The 23926-nt window shown below is 40.2% G+C and overlaps 1 protein-coding gene and 1 long non-coding RNA gene across 3 annotated transcripts in view; one reads left to right on the forward strand and one right to left on the reverse strand.

Annotated features, from left to right (window-relative positions):
• LOC122667969 overlaps nucleotides 1–12775 on the reverse strand; it is a 16454-nt gene extending 3679 nt beyond the window's left edge. The window contains exons 1-2 of the long non-coding RNA XR_006333883.1: nucleotides 12757–12775; nucleotides 12602–12606 (exon numbers count right to left, since the gene is read on the reverse strand). This is a non-coding gene — a long non-coding RNA (uncharacterized LOC122667969). The remainder of the gene's footprint in view (nucleotides 1–12601; nucleotides 12607–12756) is intronic.
• Nucleotides 1642–23391, forward strand: LOC122667966 (protein CutA, chloroplastic). 2 transcript variants are annotated; one of them, XM_043864471.1, is made up of 6 exons: nucleotides 1642–1924; nucleotides 2249–2364; nucleotides 4550–4612; nucleotides 7308–7339; nucleotides 7637–7731; nucleotides 23132–23391. In XM_043864471.1, exons 1-6 carry the CDS (start codon nucleotides 1728–1730, stop codon nucleotides 23211–23213), a joined length of 585 nt encoding a protein of 194 aa, XP_043720406.1. In that variant the 5' UTR covers nucleotides 1642–1727; the 3' UTR covers nucleotides 23214–23391. The 2 variants fall into 2 exon arrangements, with proteins under 2 accessions (XP_043720406.1, XP_043720407.1); XM_043864472.1 differs by having other exon boundaries at nucleotides 1642–1888.
• Nucleotides 23392–23926: the final 535 nt, after the last annotated feature.

The raw sequence follows: 23926 nt of genomic DNA on the forward strand, positions 1-23926 counted from the left end.
CAAACTAGTCCAATATTCTATTTCGGGCCATATGGATCAGCCTGGACTATCCAAGTATCCGAGGAACTTTCCAAGGATCCTTGTAAGCTCCACGGATCCTTGGAACCCAAGGGCGGTTCCTTGGACCCATGGAAGCCTTGGATAAGGTTTAAATAAAATAAAAAAAAATGAGATTTTCATTTTCCATTTCCCACTTTTCTTATCTCGTTTTTTCATTTCTCTTTCTTTCCTTTTCCCTTTGTGTGGATCTCAATTTTTCTTATTTAGTTTTGAAAAGATCCATGTAGCCAACCCCATTTAGTTGGGATAAGGCTGAGTTGTTGTTGTTTGAGAATTTCACCAGTCTTATAAATCTAAAGACAAAAATTTAGTTTTGCTGCATTCAAAATTCAGCTTTATATTCATTAGCAATTCAAACTAAGCACCCCTAGGTCTCTAATGGTTAATCTGGTTTCTACATTTCTTTCAATTTGATTGTCACTTAGCTCCATCCTAGTACTCTAAAAGTATGGCCATCCTTTGTTAGCTTAAATGAATATAGATATCAGCACGAACAGACTTTAAGCCCTCAAAAGAAAACTAACACAAAACAGAGCAAAACCACACAACTTTAAAGAGAGTAGTTAAATGACCTATTAGATTGCTCAAATACACAGAAAATGGAAAGCTTCAATAATACCAACCATTCCAGAGACTGCAAAGCCCTTGGTCCATTTGATTAACGTTGCTAGAATAAATATATGTTTGTTTGGCAAAATTGTAACTAGAGCTGGTGTAGATGCATTTCCTATTTTCTCTATTCATGTGGTTTTAGTCTGTGTTTACTCGATCTCATGCAAATACTACAAGCAAACTATAATTACTCGAAACATGTTCATGTTGTTCCACACTAGAGATTGTCTATCTCTCTCCTTCCTCCTATGAAATGGCATATCCATCTCCTATCGTGGGAGGAGAGAGATAGCCACATGGAGGTGTTACATAGCATATGTAACATAACAACATTCTTTTCACCTAATAAAAAATTAAGTAGCTAATGATCTTGAGAACTTTGAAAATTCGATAGGCTTTTTATAATTAAAAAAAGAAAACAACTAAGAGACATAGATTGAGATAGAATCGTATCCGTCTGAGGGGAGGAAGGTCTGGGTTACACAAGTAAGAATGTAAAAAAATAATTGAAAATCCATACTTGATTCACAAATTTATCCGATTAATCCATATTCGATCCATTTACATCTCTACACTGGCTCTGCAAAGATCCTCCTCCTTTTTTCGTTCTTTCCTTTTAACACCAAATGAGGTTTTTGTTTTTCTTGGATCAGGAGGTATTTGGCCTTTGACTGACTAAATCCCCCAGGACTCGTGTATGACCCCACAACACACACGAACCAGGAGATACTAGGGCCCCCATGTTCACCAGGGAGTTTCCCTCTCAGGCTGGTGGCCCCAACTCCGAAGGAGAGAGGCGGAGTCAAACTCAAGACCTTCAGCTTCCTTAGATCCCGTCCCTTGCCAACTGCTCTGCCCATTGGGTTAAAATGAGGTAAATTCTTTTCCCTGAAAAAAATTCACAATCATGGGATGAAAACACGTGGCTAGAATAACTGCAGAACACGTGTAACCTCTGGAAGCGGAATGAGTGCTCTCTTTTGCTTCGTTACAATTCTAGCGAATCGACCGTGGAAAGCGTACTAGTATAAGAATCGCTTGGAGTGTGCAGGGGCATGGCATCAACATTGTGGTGCAGAGCCTCCTCGTCGATCGTCTCCGGTTCTTCTGCTTCCGCGCCGCTCCGGCGTCGTCTGCCCTTGGTTGGGGCCTTCTGTGTGCTGAGTTTGGGTCTCGCCAATCTCAGCCCAACACTCTCTTCTTCCTTCAAGACGGGGTGCGCAAAGTCTCTCCCTTTCGTTCCGCTCCTCCGGTACCTTCTTTCTTTGCTATCAAGCACCTTACTCCTCTCCTTGCCTTCACTCCACCTTTGAATGATCATTGTTATTTGATTTTTCTACTCTATTTCTCTGTGATATGTCGATGAAGAAGAAAATTTTGCTTGAATTAGAATGATTTGAACCCAGACTTAACCCTACCCCCTGAATTGTTCAACCAGAAACTGGTTTTTTGAGACATCAACTGTAGTATGAATCTTGGTTGTGATTTAATTTGATTGATGCAATTCGAAATGGCGTCTTCAATCTGCTGTTGTCTCGAAATGGATACTGTTCTAATGTAAATTATGATTACTCAGATCAAGGTTTGGTAGCCAATCGTCAGCCAGAGCTCTTCACTCAACTGGAATGGAAGGCAGTTCTAGCACTGTACCAAGTATCGTGGTTTATGTTACTGTCCCAAATAAAGAAGCAGGTCTGCTGCATCTATTTTTTTTTATTTTGTTCCTTCAATGTAACTGTAGGTTCATTTAATTAATTGGTTTCAATGTTATCGTTTTAACGTTGTGTCCTCACCATCATGGGTGAATATTAAGCAATTAGTATCTGTTAATTAGTTTAGGGTCTAATTTTTCCCAGTTTTTGTGCTACCTGATTAAAATGTTCATGTCTTTCCTCACAATACATGGTGTGCCAATGTTTTTTTTTTTTGGGTCGAAAGCAAATTTATTGAAGAGAACGGGAGGACTCCTGGTGTCTGAGACAGTAACCCTCAGCTAACCAGGGATCGGAAATGGGCCAAACCATCCTTCCCGAAACAGATAGGGCCCTCCTGGCAAGGGAATTTGCAATAGAGTTAGCAGCCCTGGAAATAAAGACAAAACTACAAACATCCAAATAAGACATGATGTGCCTAATATCTTCCAGGATCGGTGCCACCTTCAAATCAGCCGGCTTCAACGGGTCCTGGAGATAAGAAATGACCTCGCAAACTATCACTCTCTACCATGACCAGAGAGTACCCCGTAAATCGCCTCCAACGGACCCTCTCGAATAGCCAAGGCCTCTCCAATCACAACATCATCAAAGGAGAGAGGGTTGGAGCGCAAACGGCATTTTCCTTCATGATCACGAATTAAGAAACCCACACCACTCCGCTTCAAGACCGGGTCGAAGGAAGCATCACAATTGATCTTAAAAACACCGATCGGGGGGGACCAAGCCATGAGAGAAGAAACATTACCAAGCACGAAACAGTCCGAGAAGAGGCTTGGTTGTTGCAAGCATCCAAGAACTCACCACAAGCTTTTGGGCTGTTTTTACAACTTCCTCCCCGTCCAAGATCTCGCTTCCAAAGACCATGTCATTCCTAGATATCCACAGGTACCACAAACAAAGCAAACAAAGCGCTATAATTTCCTTGAAGCTAATTTTGCCGCGAGATAACGAGGACCCCACCCATTTATAAATTGATGGAGTTCAAGGCTGTCTGTCACCGATATTAAAGAGCTTAAATTGCAACCAACCCAAATGGAACGGGCGAAAGTGCGGTGGAGCGGGATGTGATCAATTGACTCATCGGGTTCACCACACCTACGACAATGAGTATCAATAGGTATATGACGTTGGTGGAGCGTAGGCAAGAGGCCAAACCACCGCCACGTCGCTAGATAAAGGTTCTAATCTTGGGCATGGTGTGGCTGGACCAAATTCTCTTCCAAACAATAGATGGCATAGCCTCCCAAGAATGCGACTTCCCGGAAGAGGGAGCTGCTGCCTCACGAGCCTCTCTTTGATTCGATAGTAGGTGATAAGCACTCTTCACCAAATAAACACCCTTCTTGTCAGACCACAACAAGGTATCATCTCTGCTGGCGGATTTTCATTATCGCCACGATGGGTGGAAAATTTATCAAGGATCTCTACCTTCCAACATCTTGGGCTCATCGATCAACTCCGCTACCATTTGAGGGGTTTGGTTCAGCAGTGGGTGTTGCACGACAGCGGGAGAGAGGAATCCAATTATCCGACCAGATCTGGACTGAGTCACCCTCCAACCTTCCAAACCAGACCATCTTTCAACACTTTTGCCTTCAAGGAGACTCCTCCAAGCCAAGAGTGTGCAATGTTAGCAACATACTGAAACCTATGAAGATCTAATACAATGACTTTTCAGCCTTTTAAGTCTACAATAATGCAAACAACCTTATTGCTCAAATTCATGTGAAATTAGGTGAAGATTTTTTTATTGTTTATGTGCATTCCTTGCAATGAAATATACCTGCCTTGCTGCTTTCCATGCTGAGCAATTCATGCTACATCTTCCACTGGTACCCCATGTGAGATTTTAACTTGATAATGTATTACGAAATGATAGCATGTCGTATTTAAGTATTAAAATTAATGCAAGCACAATATTGTTTCTCCTGAATGTTGCTGTAAAAGATCTTTGTTTGAAGATTAGATAGGTAAGGCACTAAACAAACATTATGGTTTGGTTTTATTGAGGTGTTCATGACTGCCCCATATTTTACCAGCCAATATATAACCTTTTACATCTGGTATCATGTTTGTATATTTACTTTTTCCTCCTGTTCTTCCCCTTCCTTTCTTTGAGGAGGACTGTTTACAGGTTTATATTAACTCAACCTTTTATGCAGGAAAGAAACTGGCAGAGAGCTTAGTTAAAGAAAAGCTTGCAGCATGTGTCAACATAGTACCAGGCCTGTGCTTCAACTCATTGTTGGTGCCTTAGAGATTGCCTTCTCTTTTGCTTTAGTAAAATGTTGCTCTATTGAGAGTCTTCATATCTGTCAACAATGGACTGATTTCATTTTTTTTTTTTGAAATACTGTTTCACGCGTTAGGATGTCTCTCTTTTTCATTCATTTGTTGTCACTATTAGATACTGATGGCATAAGAAACACCCTAGGGATGACTAGGAAGTAGTGGGCTGATGATGATGCTGTCATTTTGGAGAGGATATTTGATAAAATGATGTAAGTTGGAGGGCATTGCATTGATTTCATGGATCTAAGGATCAGTTAAAAACATTTTCTAGGTGATAGGAATATCTAGGAGGTAAAAAAGGCTAGTGAACTAAGAATTCTTTCTTTTTCTCTTTTTTTTTTTCTGGAGGGGGGGGTTAAAGGGGACTAAGGGCCTATGTGTAAAAGAAGGCAAATGGTAAGTACAAAATCTCCCATCATTTCATCATAGGCAGTGATAGCTATATTCCTGAAGTCAATTAAATATATCAAATTCAAGTGTGCTTGATCATTTCAGAGCTTGTATAACAGTCAACATACTCAAACCAAGTAATTCTCAGTGAATGGTGTTCAGGTGCCAAAGCATATGTGCCATCAGTTTTTTCTGTTCTGTTTTTTTTTTATGTTTTGTGAGGGGGAGGGGGAGGGGGGGGGGGGAAAGGCATCACTTAATAGTGTCAAAATTTTCTTACTAATTTGTACAAGTAATTTAGACTTTAGAGAGGAGATTGGCTTCTTTGGAATGAACTGGTTCTGATCCTCAGGGCTGTGTCTGGATCAAAGGAACCTGGTTGAAAGCCACATGGTTGGCTTTTGAGAGGGAAAAAATTAATTTATGAAATTATTTATGTCATTGAGGGGAGGAATTTAAATCTTAAAATGTTTCAAATCCACGGTTCCAAATCCATGCTAACCACTATCATTTCGACTTCTGCCATTGGATGAACTTTGGCATAATACCTTTTCTTTGCAAAACCTCCCTGCAGGGCCCCACACAAATCACAATTCCAACCATCTGTTTGCCTGTCACTGTAACTATCAATGGTTGCAGCATAGTTCGAGAACTCGCGAGATCTTGCCGAGATCTCACAGAGTTTCTCGGTTTTTGAAAAAACCAAGACGATACTGCCTGTGAGTCTCAAAACTGCAATATCTTGCCGAGATCTCGGATCTCGGTTCGGGTCTCGGTTTTGACCCATTTTTTAACCCACCTACCACTTAAATACCTCACCTAACTCGACAGAACTCAACATATCTCGGCGAGATCTCGGGTCCAGGTCTCGGATTGACCCAAGGAAATGACCCATCTACTATGTATTTATGTAACTCGACGGAAAAAAAAATGCACCAACTCGGCGAGATCTCGACTTGACTCGGTTTTTCCAAGAGCCGAGTTGGTACCGAGACCTGAGGGTCGCAGGTCATCAACAACAGGTCAGTAATTGACTTCAATGGCCTTCCATTGGCATTCCATGCTTGCCAATCTCCAGTCACCACTCACCATTTGTTATTCATAAATCAATTGTCATTGGTCAACAGCTATACCCCCTAAACTAAAGCTCCCACCATCTGGTGGTGACTGGCAGGCAGTTATCGCTAGAGATTGAAGACCATCAAATCTGCATTTCCCTCATATCCAATGTGGGACCAAATTCCAAATTACCAAATTCCAAATTATAGTTTGGTTTAAGAGAAAAAATGGAAGAATTGATCCAAACACAGCCTAGTAAATCCAAAATGAGCAAGTGTTGGATCAAAAACAGCTTCTAGATCGAATAGTGTAACTTGATTAAAATAGTCAGGTGTGAATTGTTCTGATAATTTAAAATTCATTACTTCCAACATAAATTTAAACAAAATCGGCTAAAGTCAGCCAATTTAATGGTCTTAGAATATCAACCCACCAAAAAAAAAAAAAGAGGAAACTTATGTAGAGTTTGTAAACATAATGCAGGTGAAAGATTAGAATTTTTCTAGCATCCTTAATACCTTATGAAAACATAATGGCAGATCCTATAGAAGAAGACAGTTAGTATCATTATTTTTTTTCCCTCCTTTTTGAATGTAAAAACAGTTGAATTGAGTATTGGGAAATTGAATTAATCCAGCCAGTAATGAGAAAAGTCAAGTTAGAAAATATTTTTTTTTTAAAAAAAACCCGCTGATTTTAATTTGTGTAGTTGATTGGTGAGTCTTTTATGAACTGTCAGAATGATGCTACGAAAAATATGTAAGCAACAACCACTGGTTAAATGGCAGGATGGAATATAGTTAAAGACTTAAAGGCGCCCTTAAAAAAATACTATTCATTGTCAATTGTAAAAAGAACTTCAATGCTTGGTGGGGTGCCTTTTATACTTTGCATGAGTTACCAAGTTGAAAATGATGTTTGAGATGATCTGCCTTATGTTTAATGAGGTCATAATTCATGGAAAAGCTTCCTGTTCATCTTAAAACTTGTGTGTCTGTTTAATACTTTAATTCCTTTTGAAAACTGTGTTCCTTTGGTTTGGTGTTCCATTACATGTTTTCCTCATTCGATCATTTAGCCTGTTATGTTTATCTACTAAAAACATAATTTCCTTTCTGCTTTTCTGAATTAACTGGCTGTGTCCAAGTTCTGAGAAATTTCTTTGCTTCGTTGATGCAGGAATAGAGTCAGTTTACCAATGGAAGGGTGAGGTATAGGATTCCATACTCACTAATTTGAATCATCAGTTCATAAATATTATATGTTCCTGTAATGTTGGTAATGCCCATTCGCTGAGTGTAATCATTGTGGTCTGTGTACACGCATAATCCTCATATACCTGTGTTCAGATCCAGATAGAGGACTAGTTATAAATTATAAACAAGACACTGGAATCCATTTTGGAAGCTCTAACAGATGTCAAGAAATAGTTTTCATATTTCTTCAGTTATCTGTTTTTGGTTTTCATTTCTGTTCTCTTTCATCAGTTGTGTCTTGTTGTCTTTCAGATCCAAACAGACAGTGAGGAACTACTTATAATCAAGACCCGGGAATCTCTTTTGGAAGCTCTGACAGAACATGTTAAAGGCAACCATGAATACGAGTAAGATTTATATTCTCCATTCTTCCTCTTAGGGACCCGAAGTTCTTTTTCTTTTGTTCCCCCTTTTTGTTGTTTGTGTTTTTTTTTCTTTCTGGGGTGTGTGTGTGTGTGTGTGTGCAGATTTCAGTGCTGTGTTTGGGCACCATAAATTTCGTGTTTTGACCTTTTCATTTCTGGAAACGTGGGGGGTACAAAGGTCACTAGAGTTTAGGTTACAAAAATTAAGTGTGTAGGGAACTTCAATGGCTTTATTCTTGGTACCCAACCTACAGATGATACCGTCAGTCTCCCTTTCAATTCTTGAGTTTTGAGTTGTACAATGAATGCATTGGAGGGTGTGATGCAGATCGAACCAGCCCAAGTATTGGGTCAGTTTTGGACCAGGAAACATGTTGAACAGTGTCACAACCCATATTTTCCTTGTGTGGAGATACTTTTTAGAAGATTTTGTGGGCCCATCAAGTGGAAAAAGATTCTATCCTAATGCTGTCATAGTTTAGGTTCTATTTTCAGTTTTAGAAAGTATATTAGGTAGTTTCTAATTTCAGTTTGTTTCTAATTTTGTTTCCTTGCTTGTTTAGAAGGCTGGATCTATAAAGCGTTAATAGTTTTTATTTTCATAATTAGAAGTTAGTACTTTCTATTTTGTAATTGATAGTTAGTTTCTATTTTTGAAATTAGAAAGTCTTCACATCAACCTAGTTGTTGATAGTGCTATGTAACCTCATTCAAGGATTACAAATAAAAGCCAGGGGGAGCAAAGAGCTACACTGTTTTAGATTAAAAGATATCGTTTTATGCTTGCTGCTGCATTTGCTCCTGTGAGAGTGCCGCTGCCTTGTGGATCTCAAGGTGAGGGATTGGTGGATCTCCAATCGACTCCTTGCATCTGTTAAGATTGGGAGGTTCTTCTTCTTCACTCCTTGCATCTGTTCAGATCGGGAGATACATTCTTCAATCAATCTTCAAGCTGCTATTGTTTTGAAGGTCAGTTATTTTTTTTATTTTTTTTTTCAATTAAGTAATTTACAGATTTCTGTAATTACCTTCTTCTTCTCATCCACCAACCTAAGCCTACATCCTCATAATTGATTCCCATAACCCTAGCTTCATCTAAACCCTGTCCAGCCCAATTCCTTCCATCTATTATAACCAAACTTCATCCATAGCATCTTCACCCTCCTTACACTCGACAGCAACCCCAGCTCCATCCTCCTATAAAAAAACCTAATTCCCTTCAATCCTACTAAAACCCAAAACCCCTAAATACTCCCTAGACCTATTTAGCCATCCAAACCCATCCATACTACAATCGAACCTCCCTCTCACTGCCCTGAACACTTGACCAGAAGCCCTACCCTAAATTCCCATCCTAAACCCTAATTTCATCCCTTAACCTATTTCTCAAAACCCGAAACCCTAACCCTAATTTTCTGAAATTCAAAATTTCAGTTAAATATCATTCAAATCTACATTGTTAGCTTCCCCTAAACCTGCCTATTAATACCATATAAGATTCATCTCCATATTCATAAACCTAACCCCAAAATTGACCTAATTCCCCAATTCTGTCCAATCGGCCAGCTGATTAGGGAGGTCTTGGTTCACTTGGCTCCTAGTAGACCTTTGTCTATCTAGGACTCCATTAAGTGGTATCAGAGCCATGGATGAGCACGACAGACCTTTACCAGCAGCAACCAATCCTATGTCTGCAATGTTTGAGTTGTTTTAGAAGTTCACTGCTGAGCAAAAGGGTATATTTGAAGAGATCAGAGCTAAACAGAGGGCTAATAGTCTGAAAGGTTGCAACTGATTGAGCAACAACAGGTTACTCCTACTAAGATAGCAATCTGCCCATGGATGAGGACAAATATCAGGTCCAATCCCAAGTTCATCGACCTCATAGAAGGCATAGGGAAGACAGGGATAGGCACAAGGATTACAGAGAAGACATGTATACAGAATACAAATTTACATTGCCAAAGGAAATTGAGAGAGCACAAGTTGAAGATAAAGTTGAACTGACAGTGAATTTTGATGAAAAGAAAGAGACAATCCCTATTGCTTCAAAGATGGAAAGTCAACATGTAGAAGATTTTACTAAAGTGGTCAATGTCAAAGAAATCAAAGTAGACAAAGCGGAAACAACAGAAGATAAAAAGCTGATTGAGAGCATTCCACAGGAAAGTACTGACCTTCAAGATGTTGTTCTTTATAAGGTGGAGCTTGTGTCTCAAGTGTTTGATGAGAAGGTTGCTAACACTGAAGACTCTATGGACAGGACATTCACAGTTGCTGCTGATTCAGAAAACGAACACATAGAGTTTGTTATGCCACCATGGTTCTTCAAAGAGAAAGCTCCACGCCTTGAAGATTTTATCCCCAATGTTCCTGCCTCACCAGAATTCTGTTTGAGGATGGTCAAAGCTGTTAATCACATGCTGTTTTGCCCTCATCACTACAAAATTCGAGGACGAATTTTTTCAAGCAGTGGAGAGCTGATGCAAATCGAACCAGCCCAAATATTGGGTCAATTTTTGACCAGGAAACACTGTTCACGTGAACAGTGTCACAACCCATATTTTCCTTGTGTGGAGATACATTTTAGAAGATTTTGTGGGCCCATCAAGTGGAGAAAGATTCTATCCTAATGCTGCCATAGTTTAGGTTCTATTTTCAGTTTTAGAAAGTATATTAGGTAGTTTCTAATTTCAGTTTGTTTCTATTTTTTGTTTCCTTGCTTGTTTAGAAGGCTGGATCTATAAAGCCTTAGTAGTTTCTATTTTCATAATTAGAAGTTAGTACTTTTATTTTGTAATTGGTAGTTAGTTTCTATTTTTGAAATTAGAAAGTCTTCACATCAACCTAGTCGTTGATAGTGCTATGTAACCTCATTCAAAGATTATAAATAAAAGCCAAGGGAGGGGGGGCTAAGAGTAACACTGTTTTAGATTAAAAAATATCGTTTTATGCTTGCTGCCTTTGCTCCTGTGAGAGTGCCATTGCCTTGTGGATCTCAAGGTGAGGGATTGGTGGATCTCCAATCGACTCATTGCATCTGTTAAGATCGAGAGGTTCTTCTTCTTCACTCCGTGCATCTGTTCAGATCAGGAGATACATTCTTCAATCAATCTTCAAGCTGCTATTGTTTTGAAGGTCAGTTTTTTTTTTTCAAGTAAGTAATTTACAGATTTCTGTAATTACCTTCTTCTTCTCATCGTCAAACCTAAGCCTACATCCCCATAATCGATTCCCATAACCCTAGCTTCATCTAAACCCTGTCCAGCCCAATTCTTTCCATCAATTATAACCAAACTTCATCCACAGCACCTTCACCCTCCTCCTTACACTCGACAGCAACACCAGCTCCATCCTCCTATCAAAAAACCTAATTCCCCTCAATCCTACTAAAACCCAAAAACCCCTAAATACTGCCTAGACCTATTTAGCCATCCAAACCCATCCATACTACATCCGAACCTCCCTCTCACTGCCCTGAACACTCGACCTGAAGCCCTACCCTAAGTTCCCATCCTAAACCCTAATTTCATCCCTTTTCCTATTTCTCAAAACCCGCCCTAATTTTCTGAAACCCCAGCTCCATCCTCCTATGAAAAAACCTAATTCCCCTCAATCCTACTAAAACCCAAAACCCCTAAATACTGCCTAGACCTATTTAGCCATCCAAACCCATCCATACTACAACCGGACCTCCCTCTCACTGCCCTGAATACTCGACCAGAAGCCCTACCCTAAATTCCCATCCTAAACCCTAATTTCATCCCTTTCCCTATTTCTCAAAACCCGAAACCCTAACCCTAATTTTCTAAAATTCAAATTTTCAGTTAAACATCATTCAAACCTATATTGTTAGCTTCCCCTAAACCTGCCTATTAATACCTTATAAGATTCATCTCCATATTCATAAACCTAACCCCAGAATTGACCTAATTCCCCAATTCTGTCCAATCGGCCAATTGATTAGGGAGGTCCTGGTTCACTTGGCTCCTAGTAGACCTTTGGCTATCTGGGACTAAATTAGGGTGGTGCAATCCGGGGTTGAAAAACCCGGTTCGGATTGCTTTGGGCCCACCCAACACTAAACAGCTCAAGTATAATGAATAATGGCAAATCTGTAAATTCTTATTCCTGCCCAGCACTTAATTAATGTAAAACAGCAAGTGGAAACTTAAATAATATGAATAGTGGAAGTGTTGTAATTTAGTAAAAGTCAAAGCCACAAAAAATAAATAAATAAATGGAAAGCATGTATGAATGGGGGAGGGTACTATTTGAAATAGGGGGTTAAAGGGGATTATATCATGGGGAAGAGAGAGAGAGTTGTTATCAACCTCGGGAAGGCAAGGTGGCGGAAGACATAACCTGTTACGATGGAAGAAACTTACTCATCTAATCACCAATCAGGCTGAAACTGTAGGTGTATGATCCTACCCAGAACCCTCTCAAGATAAACTGACGGTGACCTCTTATAATGTACCAGTGTGAAGATCAAAGTTGCTGAAATCTCACTGGGCGGAGCTGATTGGTTCAGTCCATAGAAGAGTTTAAGTTCTCAGTGCAGGGAGACATAACTGGGTTCAAATCTGCAGGTTAAGTCGCCTTAGAGAGGGGGTTTAAAATCCAGAGTTTGAGATGGGAAGAACAAGTTACAAGAGAGATCAAGTTCTCTCTTGCTGAATCAATTCTATTGCCAGAACAGGGTATTCACAGGTAAGAGGAAATAAAGAAAATTAACAAGAAAGAAATACAGTGAGGGAAAAAGAATGAAGATGGGACAAGAAGAAGCAGAAGAAAAAATGTTCACAAGGAGGAAAATCTCCTCACGGCCACTCTCTGCTCAACAGCAAACAAAACCTCACTAGTCATTTATTCAAAAACTGTCTTTAATCGGCAGATTACATCATATAAATAAAGAGGCAATCCCTTCTCTAATTGGTAACTCAGTAAACTAGGAAAGAAAAGAGAAAATTATAAACAATCCCTACATAATGTACTAAATACAACAACAACCATAACCTTATCCCAACTAAATGGGTAGATCCGAAAAGGCCATGGCAGTAATAAAAATAAGAGCAGTAGAAGGAAGTAAAAAGGGGTTAAAAAAATAGATAAATAAATAAATAAGCAAATAAATAAAATAAAATAAAATTACTAAAGAAAGAAGTCTAAGCAGTAGTCAAAGCAGCATCGTAGGAACATCCCCCTACGTGGGGTTGGCTACACGGGTCCTTGTCCTCAAAACAACTCTATCCGCGGTCATACCAGGATCGAGCCCTACCATATGCGTATCCTTTCTTACCACTTCTCCAATAGTCATTTTAGGCCTGCCCCTACCTCCTTTAGTTCCTTCAAATTGAATCTAGTCATTCTTCCTTACCGGTGCATCCATGGGTCTCCTTTGGACATGACCAAATCACCTCAAGCAGCTCTCACGAAGCTTGTCCTGGATTGGTACAACTCCTAATTTGGTTCTAATACAAACATTCATTACTCCATCTCTCCTGATCTTGCCACACATCATCCTCAACATCCTCATCTCCGCTACACTCATCTTATCTATATTACTCTTCTTAACTGCCCAACATTCCGCTCCATATGTCATCGCTGGTCTTATTGCTGTCTTGTAGAATTTTCCCTTAAGCTTAATAGGCATGCGTTTGTCACATAAAACTCCTGATGCTCCTCTCCACTTCATCCATCCTACTTTAATTCTGCGGGAAACATCATCTTCTATATCACCTTCTTTGTTAATGGTTGACCCTAGGTATCTAAAGCATTCACTTTGTGATAGCTCTCGCTCCTCAAGTTTCACCACTTCATCACCTCTCCTGGTTTGACTGAAGTTATACATCATATATTCTGTCTTTGTTCCGCTTAACTTAAAACCTCTTGATTCTAAGTTTGATCTCCATAACTCCAGCTTCGCATTAATCCCTTCCACTATCTCATCTATCAAAACAATACATCAGCGAATAGCATACACCAAGGGTCCTCATCTTGAATATGTTTGGTTAAATCATCCATGATGAGTGCAAACAAATAGGGGCTTAGAGCTGATCCTTGGTGTAACCCAATTGTAATTGGGAAATCACTATTTTGTCCCTTTGTAGTTTTGACACTTGTCACCACTCCCTCATACATGTTCTTAATTATATCCACATAGTTACTTGAGCTCCTTCTCTTCCCTAGGACATGCCAAATGAGCTCCCTAGGAACTCTATTATAGGCCTTTTCTAGGTCGATAAAGACCATATAGAGATTCCTTTTGTAAGCTCTAAAGATTTCCATAAGCCTCCTTAGAAGGTAAATAGCTTCTGTTGTGGATCTCCCTGGCATAAAACCAAATTGGTTCTCCGATATATCAGTTTCTTTTCTTAGGTGGGCTTCAATTATTTTCTCCCAAAGTTTCATAGTATGACTCATTAGTTTAATACCTCTATAGTTATTGCAGTTCTGGGTATCACCTTTGTTCTTATAAATCGGAACTACAGTGCTTCTCCTCCAATCATCTGGCATTTTCTTTGTACTCAGAATCTTGTTAAACAACTTGGTTAGCTAATATACCCCCCGTCCTCCTAAGCTCTTCCACACTTCAATTGGGACCTCATCCGGTCCTAGAGTTTTGCCTACCTTCATCTTTCGTAGGGCTTCTTTAACTTCGGCCTCACCAAATCGTTGTAGCTGTCCATGATGTGTGTTGGCTTCAAGACTATTCCTCTCCACTTCCGAATCCACCCCATCAGTCAAGGTACCTCCATTTAGTAGATTGTAAAAATATGCACCCCATCTCTCCATAATGTCCGCATCCCGTGTTAGTACTCTACCATTCTCGTTCTTAATGCATCTAACATGGTCCAAGTCTCTGCTATTCCTTTCTCTTATTTTAGCTATCCGATAGATATCATTTTCCCCTTCCTTTGTATTAAGTTTTTCATAAAGTTCATCATATTTCTTCGCTCTTGCTTTCCCACTATCTTTCGAGCTTCATTTCTAGCCACATAATAGCTCACTTTATCCTCAACCACATTCGTCCTTTGCCAGGTCTTAAACCGATCTTTTTTAGTTTTAATGGCTGCTTGGACCTCGTCATCCCACCACCAAGTCTCTTTAGGGCCCAGACGCATACCCTTTGAAATTCCAAGGACTTTCTTAGCAACCTTCTTGATACAAGTCGTCATATTAATCCACATCTCGCTGGTATCTCCCTCAAAATCCCACCTTCCTTGTAGGGCCATTTTATCAGTAAATGATTCTATGAGAGCTTCTTGTAGTCGGCCCCATCTTATCTTAGGACAAACCTGTTTCGCCTTCTTACGTTGCCTCGTGCCAAGGTACATATCCAAGACCACCAGTCTATGTTGGGTGGTTAAGCTCTCTCCGGGCATAACCTTACAATCCTTACATAGTAGTCTGTCAGACCTTCTGGTTAGGAAGAAATCTATTTGGCTTGCATGTTGCCCACTCTTGTAGGTAATTAAATGTTCATCTCTCTTTTTAAAAAAGGTATTTACAATGCACAGGTCAAACACTATTGCAAAGTCTAGCACTGATATCTCCTCTTCATTTCTCTCCCCAACTCCATATCCTCCCTGAACCTCTTCATAGCCTCTACGATCTCTACCCACATGTCCGTTAAGGTCACCTCCAATAATAATTTTCTCTCTCTGACCAAAACCTTGCACTAAACCATCCATGTGTTCCCAGAATTGTAATTTAACACTCTCATCTAATGCTACCTGTGGCGCGTACGCGCTAACTATGTTGATAACCTCGTTATCTAGCACCAGCTTGATAGATAGGATCCTATCTCCTAATCTTTTAACGTCCGCTACTTCGTTCTTAAGGTCTTTGTCCACAACTAGGCCCACTCCACCTCTCCCGCTTTCGTCTCCCAAGTACCATAGTTCAAAGTCATCTAATGCCTTGGCTTTGTGACCCTTCCATCTTGTTTCTTGAATACATGCAACATTAATCCTTCTTCTCCGCATAACATCTATCAGCTCCAAGGTCTTACCCGTCAAAGATCCGATGTTCCAGGATGCAAATCTAATCCTATGCTTACAAACAAGATTAGTATTAAAGGACATGATATACTGAAATGTAAGAGATAATATAAAAATCTAAAAATAATCAAAACAAATAATAGAATCCATGCAAAAGAGATTGGCTTGGTAGAATATAGTGTCGGCTGCCTACCTGACGCACCAAAAAATATAGGAATATACAAAGGGTATTTAAAGCATTAATAGAAACTCACACTCCCACAGCTGAAAAAAAGTGCATATTCATACAAAGCAAGATATCGGGATGTTACAATAGTGCCTAGAACTAAACAAATAATGTTGGAAAGCGTAAAAAAGTGGTTCAGATGCAAGAAGAAAAATCTCGGAACCTCCCAAACCAAATGACAAGAGAATGCTACCAATACAGTGGTGCAACGTGATTATGCAAATGACTAAATAGCAAATAAGCATGCAGTTCATACACACAACTATAGGAACACAATACAAATATGTGATTCTACTCAATAAAGAAATGGATAATAAATAAATAACATGAGATTGAAAGATGTTATAAGATATAAACAAATTAGGTAACAGGAAATAGAAATAAGCAGTAGGCAGTAGTATAACTCAGTCAAACATAAGGAAATCAAATAAATTAATCAACAGATATATGGACAATACATGTAAATCGAAAACAACAAAAATAAATAAATAAAAATGTAAAGTTTTAAGATTTATCTCGAAAGGATAGAGATAGAGATGTCCCTCACAGATATACGGTGTCTCCTGCCCTGGTGCCGGTGTGTATCCTACTGCCCAGAAAAACCATGGCCAATCACACTGCCGTTGTTCTGTTCACTGACCCTAGAGAGAGAAACATACTAAATAATGGAATAAAAAGATACCAAATAAAATCCCTGCTAGCTGAATAAGAAACTACCAAACGTTTGCCAGACCAGAAAACTTGTCTGGGACCTGTTCTTGGTTTGGGCCTCCAAAATGGGTCATGTACTCATGTCTGTCCAGCCAGGCCATAACATCAGCTCTCCTCCTCTGAAAAGAACTCGAGTCCATCAAGTTTGGATGAGGTCCAAGAATGTCGTCCGAGTCAACTTGCTGGAGGAGAAATGTTCCAGTTGTCTGCTTGAGTATGATAGATGGAAGATCTTTTGCCAGAAGAAATTTCATCTCAATCCCATCATGCTTAAAGGAATATGTATTCTCATAACCACAGTGCTTGGTCTTCTTATCATACAACCATGGGCATCTCAGAAGAATGTGGTAGACTTTCAGAGGGAGGACATCACACTGCACCTGATCAATCAGTCCATCAATGTAGTACGTGAGCAAACATCTTTCATTAATCTTGAGCATAGTTATCAAGGCGGGAAGGCGACCATGGCGTTTTAGAGGGTTAAAAAACAAGGCGACACCGACATGGCGCCCAAGGTGTCCAAGGCGACCAAGGAGTTTGGACGCCATGGCAAGGCCTTGATAACTATGATCTTGAGATTTGTGTTGTTTACCCACGCAACCTTGTAGGGATTAGGATGAGGCTTTGTCTTCAGACCCAACTTGCGAACAACATCTTCAGAGACGATGTTGGTGCAACTATCGTTGCCTACACAAGCTATCATTGCATCGAACCTTGGTCTGAAAGATATTGTTTTGTCACCAATATTCCTCATCCGGAGCCTTCTATGTTGTCAAGAAATGACGAATAATTTAGCACTGCTGAGTGCTGACATTCACCGTCATTGTCATCAACCTCACTGGGCTCATGCTCACACTCAACCTCTAGAAGTACTGCCCCTGTCGTCCATCGCTCTTCTGGTGCAAACGGTCAAACAGTATGAAAGAGTCTTTATCAAGGGAAAATGTCGGGTAAGGAGTTGGTTGGAGAGTGAGAAGTTAGGTGAGTACCGATGTAGGTGCAGGTGAGAAAAAAATTATACAACATAGAATGTGATTTGCAATCAATCTTCCCCTCCTCTCCTGCAACTTGAGTTGGGGTTGTTACTGTGCATTCTTTTACTGCACCCTCCCCCCTCTCAGGAAGAAAAAAATTGATTGATGTAATTTCAACTATATATTCCTGTTGGAATATGTACTCCAGAATACCGTGGGGGTATTCTGGTCCTTTTGGGGTAGTTTTTATGTTATTAAGTGTAAGTCGATTATGTGGGTTTTAGTCCCACATCGCCTATTTTAGTCTATTATAACTTTCCCCTCTATTTATAATAGAGGGGCTTACCTATCAATTAATACAAGCAATTATTCTCTCATATTCTCTCTTTTCTAGCCCACGATTCTGCCAACATGGTGTCAAATCTAGTCTGATCTAGGTTAGAAAAAGAGAAGGAAACCCTCATCCATCTCTTCAATCGATTTCTCCCTTCTTCTCCCTTTCTTGGCTTCTCCTTCTTATGTTCTTCTTCCTCTCAACCTATAAAGGGGCAGCACTAATGAGGTAAACACAGCATATCAATGATTTAGTTGCTGCCCCCCTCCCTTTCTACCTTTTTTCACTTAAAAAATTCTGTTCGAAATCTGCTGGAGCCATACCTACGATATTGGAGCTATCCAGAATTTTTGGAGATCTGATTTCTACCTAATGAAGACTGATCCTCCATTGTTGGAGCCTCCTATGCAGCCTTTTCCAGCACTCTTCTACCCTATTCCAAAGTCTACCTTCCCTTTCTTTCTTTCTCTCCATCTTTTATTACCTTTTCCAGCCTCCATACCCAAATCGATCTCAACTGGTCAGGGTTTTTTTCAAAACCCTGACTCCAATGGATTTTGGGGTTTCCCTTTTCAGATGCAGCTGATTTTTTGGGGGTAATTCCCTACTACTACAGGCCCTACTTGACCTAAGTTTGGACACTTTCTGATGGCAAGATTTGTTTTTACAGCAAAACCTTCTCAACCTGCTATTTTTGGGTACCTGTTAAAACCCTGACTCAAATCGACATTAGGGTTACAGGTTTCAGTTTTTGCTGATTTTTGGAGGGATGATTACTTCAACTACAAGGACCACTCAACCTCAGTCTTAGCCTCTTTCCAAGTGTTTGAAGACCCCTAACCCCAATCGATCCTCCTTTTCAGGGTTTTACAAAACCCTGACACATATCGATTTTAGGGTTAGGGTTAATTGCTGCTGTTGGAGTTTTTTGGAAGTGTTTCTACTATCAAGAGGGACATTCTACTTCAACTATTCATGGCTTGAAGAAGTTATATTACACAAGATAGCTGCTGCCCTATTTTTTCTGCAATTTTTGGTGTTTCTCCCACTTGAAGATCAAGTCTCAATCACCAAGGAGATTGGTTATTCGAACTGGAGATCCATTCCCGCAGTTGTGGTCAGCATCTATTACCGGAAGACATCACCTTGGACAAGTCATCATCACTTTTGTTGAAGCCCCCTTCCCTACAATCGATCTTCCTTTCAGGGTTTTTGACAAAACCCTGACTATAATCGATCTAAGGGTTAGGGCAGTCCTCTCTTGTTGATTTTTTTAGGAGAGTTTTATAACCATCAGAGGAGTATTCAACCCATATTTCACCATCATTCATCAGTTCTTTTTGGAAAAAATTCAGGTTCATTCTTATGGCTCGGTTTCTCCAATTATCAACCTATTTTTTTTACTTGTTCCTATGTGGCTGGCTGCTTCAACTACCTATGGATCTGTCGGGTTCTTTTTCTTATATTTGCTGGTTCTATTGAGCTTTACTACATATATTGCTGGTTTTATTGATTGGCTTTTGTAAGCATGACTGGTTGACATGTTACTGCGGCCCTTATGTAGACTACTGCTGCCCTATTATTGAGACTGAGTATCCTACTATTGGAGATCGAATTTCTTTCATTATTGAAGACTCGAATCTACTACCCTGGAGATCAGCTTATTTGGGATTACAACAGTGTGTTCCAAGGTTGGTGGTTGCAACTACGAACCTATTCAATTATGTGAAGCTTTTCTGGTTTATATCCAGCTCACTTTGAGAGCTTGATCCTAGCAGTGTTCACGAATTCAGATATGATCCAAGTTTTTTGTTGAAGCTTCTTACATCCATTGCTGTCCAAATATCTTCGTCAGTTCTATTTAGCATGTGGGAGTTTATAGTTTGGAATTTTGCACACTAGTACTTCCTTGTGTGAAGATCGATCAAGTTTTTGCATAATGGTACCTTCTCCTTCTACAAATTAGACCTGTTTTTTTATAATTCAGATCTGATCATTGGAGATTAGTGTTTTGGAATTAGTTTGATCGATTGAAAGAAGGTTGTAAATTATTGTGTTGCTTTGTCCATGATTCATTATCCCACTGCTTCTTTTCACTTCACCACCTCCCAAACCATACCTTTGGCATATATCCATAACCACCTTGGAAGTTTATGGTATTCTCTAAATTGCCATTTCTTCTCTTTCCATTACCCTTGGCACCTTTTAGAAAATTCTGGAATATTATGTTTTTGCCCTATTACTTACATCATCTCTGTTATGTCCACGTGTACTACACGTGAGGGGGGGATTATGTACAGTATACTGCAGCCATTGCAGAAAGCAGAACTTGCAGGAACACTTGGTGCAAACCATAGAAGATCAAAGTTTTCACCATTGCCAATGGGTATCTATTTTGTTATTGGGGTGAGTTTGCTGTAAGGGGGAGATTGGTATTAAAGTATTGAAGATGTTTGGTTATTGCCTGCCTATATGAGGTTCTACAGTTGGGTTGATTTTTTCCGCTGCTTGATTCATCTGCTCGCTACCCTAGTTACTTATCTTCAAGATTATCATTCAGAGATTCATCACTGGACAGCAATAGAAGATTGGTGAAAGCTGCCTTTTTTGGAAGACATTCTAGTCCCGGTTTGCTGATCAAGTCTGCCCAAGTTTTGAAGATCTATTTTTTCAAGTTCTTGAAGGTTTATTTGGGAGCTGCATTTGTCTTGAAGCTGGATTCTGCTACAACTTATTTTTTTCCCATTTTGTTCAAGTTGGGCATTAGTACCTTGTATGCGCCAACTTGAGGGGGAGTGTTAGCATTGCATTATTAGGAGTTCTTTTTTTTCTTTAGTTCAAGCTGGATTTTCTTTCTTTAATTCTTTGTATAATCCAGCTTGAGGGGGAGTGTTGGAATATGTACTCCAGAATACCGTGGGGGTATTCTGGTCCTTTTGGGGTAGTTTTTATGTTATTAAGTGTAAGTCAACTATGTGGGTTTTAGTCCCACATCGCCTATTTTAGTCTATTGTAACTTTCCCCTCTATTTATAATAGAGGGGCTTACCTATAAATTAATACAAGCAATTATTCTCTCATTCTCTCTTTTCTTGCCCACGATTCTACCAACAATTCCAATGCAAGTTAGGGTGCTATCTGTGCATGACTGCATGTTACATGACATCCGAGAAAAGCTAGTGGGCTTTTATCGTGAAACATAGAGTCTCGCTCTATAAAAGCAGTGGGATCCACCATGTATTGCATGCATATACAGGCTTAACAGCCTGTATCACTAGCATTCCCCATGAAAACAAAACAGATTCTAGCCATAATGGGCCTCATATAACAATTCAGGGTTGAGACCGGTGTCAGCTAGAATTTGTGATGCTGTCATATTACAGGAACATTGGGCTGGCATTTAGCATGTGGATTATTGTCAAGGGGAAATTTCTATCTCCTCTATACTTAGCCTATATTTACTCAAAGTCTCAAACCCCCACCCTAAACTTCTTTTTTGATTCCCCCAGAAAAGTGAAATTTCACCTCTGGCACCCCCTCCCGCCCCATCCCCTGCATCTCCCCCCTGCCACACCATTGTTTTTTCCTTCCACAGATTTTCTCAAACACATGTACTACCTCCTTGACCTTGCATGATTTGTAGAGGCCATCGATGAGAATTCCAAAAGTTACACCACTAGGCTGAATGGCCATCTGCTTCATCTCAGACATTAGCAATTTCATCCTCTCAGAATCCCTCTCTCGGTCAAATCCAATCAAGAGGGCGTTACAAGATGGCACCTCTACTGCGCCAACGAGTTGGAGAACATCCCAAGCCTGACCAGTATCTTACTGTTGCTGCAGAGCTTGATAACCAATTGAGTGAGCCGCACTGCATCATGGAAAACCCAACTCTCGCCCAATACAGCAGCAGAACAAGACACTCAGAAGCTACAACCCACAAAGATTCTGAATCCTTTCCAAGTTTAGAAAATAATAATAATAATTTAGAAAAAGGAAATGTGGATTCTTCAATTGAACTCCCATGCTCTATCTTCTCTCACCCTCTTCTGCCAGCTTCACTTTAAAAAAAAAGAGCATCCCAGTGCATGAGGCTCCCGCTACTGTAGAGTCTGGGAGGGCAGATGTATGCAGCCTTACCCCTGCTTCGTAGAGAGGCTGTTTCCATGTTTCGAACCTGCAACCTGATGGCTGCAATAGCGCGACTTAACTGTTTTGCCAAGGCTTGCCCACCCTTCATTAATGACTCTAAATCTCACCGCCCTCATAGCCTGTCAGCATCTAACCTTTGGTAGGGGGGACGATCAGAGTCTTGAAGATGGTGTCCACTGGAGGTGAATCAGAAGCTAGTGTCTCATCAGAAAAATCCTCTTCTGTTGATTCTGTTAGCAAGTTTGAACATGGCATGTTAGGCAGAGGCAAAGGATGCTGATGAGAGAGACGACAAGTGGCGATGACGACGATGATGAAGTATATTGTTTGATCCATTCAAGGAATTTGAGAGCTTTGGAGCTATTGCCCAACTCGCCGGATGACTTGAAGGAGACGAGAATGGGTGAATGGTGAATTAGAGGAGGATAAAAGCTGCTGCATTTCACCATACCAGTTACATCTCGGCTTCGGAGTAACTCTGCAACCTAGGTCATGGGCGATTTGGAGTAGCTCTATGAGCTGGGGGGGTGGGGGATGCAAAGGGTGAGAGGGTGTTACCGGACGGGGGGCTGCGGGAGGGGGTGCTGCTGGAAGGGGTGCCGCCCAAGGGATGCTGTGGGAGGAGGACTAGGGGTCTTTTAGGGATTTTAAATTATCAAGGGGGAAAGAGGTGAAAGTTTATTTTTCTGTGGAAATCAAAAAAGAAGTTTTTGAGTAAGGAAGTTTGAGTAAATATAGGCAGTATAAGAAAGAGAAATTTCCCCTATTGCCAACTGCATAGGGTGTTACATAAATTTTTTTTTTTTTTTTGTTTCCTTATTTCTTTTGGTTGCGAAGATAGAATTTGTTAAAAGATGCTCAAGACTCGAAGGGTCTGGGTATGGACATTACAGAACTTGTTCTGAGTAAACTCTGAATTTTGAAATGCCAAGTTGTGTCATTCTGCCTTAACCTTAATACTTTCCTGGTGTTTGTTTCAGTGTTCCCGAAGTCATTGCATTGCCCATCAAGGGCGGCAGTCTTCAATACCTGGAATGGATCAAAACCAGTACGAGGGAGTAATCCTGTTATGCACAGGAAGGGACCTGCCCTGGCTTTTGAACTCTACAGTGCATGGTAGTGCCGTTGTGGATTGGATCTTTTTTTCTTTTCTGTTTTTAGTGCATCTGTAGTTGTGTATGCAGGATTAACTGGATTAAAAAGAAATCTCTACGAAAGTGCATCTTTTGTTTTGTAAGCAGCATGAAGAAAAACTGGATTAAGAAGAAATCTCTACGAAAGTGCATCTTTTGCTTTGTATGCAGCATGAAACATTCTCAACCCCCCACCCCCCGGGTATGGGTGAAAGAAAGGAGCTGGTACAAGTACTCTGTTTAATTGGCAATCATGATGTAGTCATGGTGCAGCCCCTATAGTATTATCCTTCAGCCATTGCTGTGCTTGCATTGCCGGAATAGGGTGAGACTAATACTCTCTATGTTGAAAGCGCATAGACGTGCTACCTTTGTATGCTTTTTCTAAGGTTTAGCTTCATCTATCGCTTAACAGCGCCTTGCTCCGCCCCATTCACGCAATGTTTTAACGATCGCAATCAGGGTTCTCAGTGACAAAAGATTGTCTGTTCGGTTTAATTAATTGGTTATACAATTGGCATATTTTCCCAGCGTGATCTGTACTCTTTACAAGTCCTTGGAAATTCAGTAGGTTCTCTAAAAAGAGTTCAGCCCAAATTTGATGGTCCTCTAGAAAAAAATTGAATTTAGAAACGTTAAGAC

This window comes from Telopea speciosissima, chromosome 7 (genome assembly GCF_018873765.1).
Source record: "Telopea speciosissima isolate NSW1024214 ecotype Mountain lineage chromosome 7, Tspe_v1, whole genome shotgun sequence".
In the NCBI taxonomy this organism is placed as follows: domain Eukaryota; kingdom Viridiplantae; phylum Streptophyta; class Magnoliopsida; order Proteales; family Proteaceae; genus Telopea; species Telopea speciosissima.

Excerpts from the sequence above, each read along its gene's own strand:
- LOC122667966 (XM_043864471.1), top strand. The coding sequence starts at position 1,728 with ATGGCATCAACATTGTGGTGCAGAGCCTCCTCGTCGATCGTCTCCGGT. Across the intron at positions 4,613-7,307 it reads ATGTGTCAACATAGTACCAG|GAATAGAGTCAGTTTACCAA; the intron begins GCCTGTGCTTCA and ends TCGTTGATGCAG. Across the intron at positions 7,732-23,131 it reads AAAGGCAACCATGAATACGA|TGTTCCCGAAGTCATTGCAT; the intron begins GTAAGATTTATA and ends TGTTTGTTTCAG.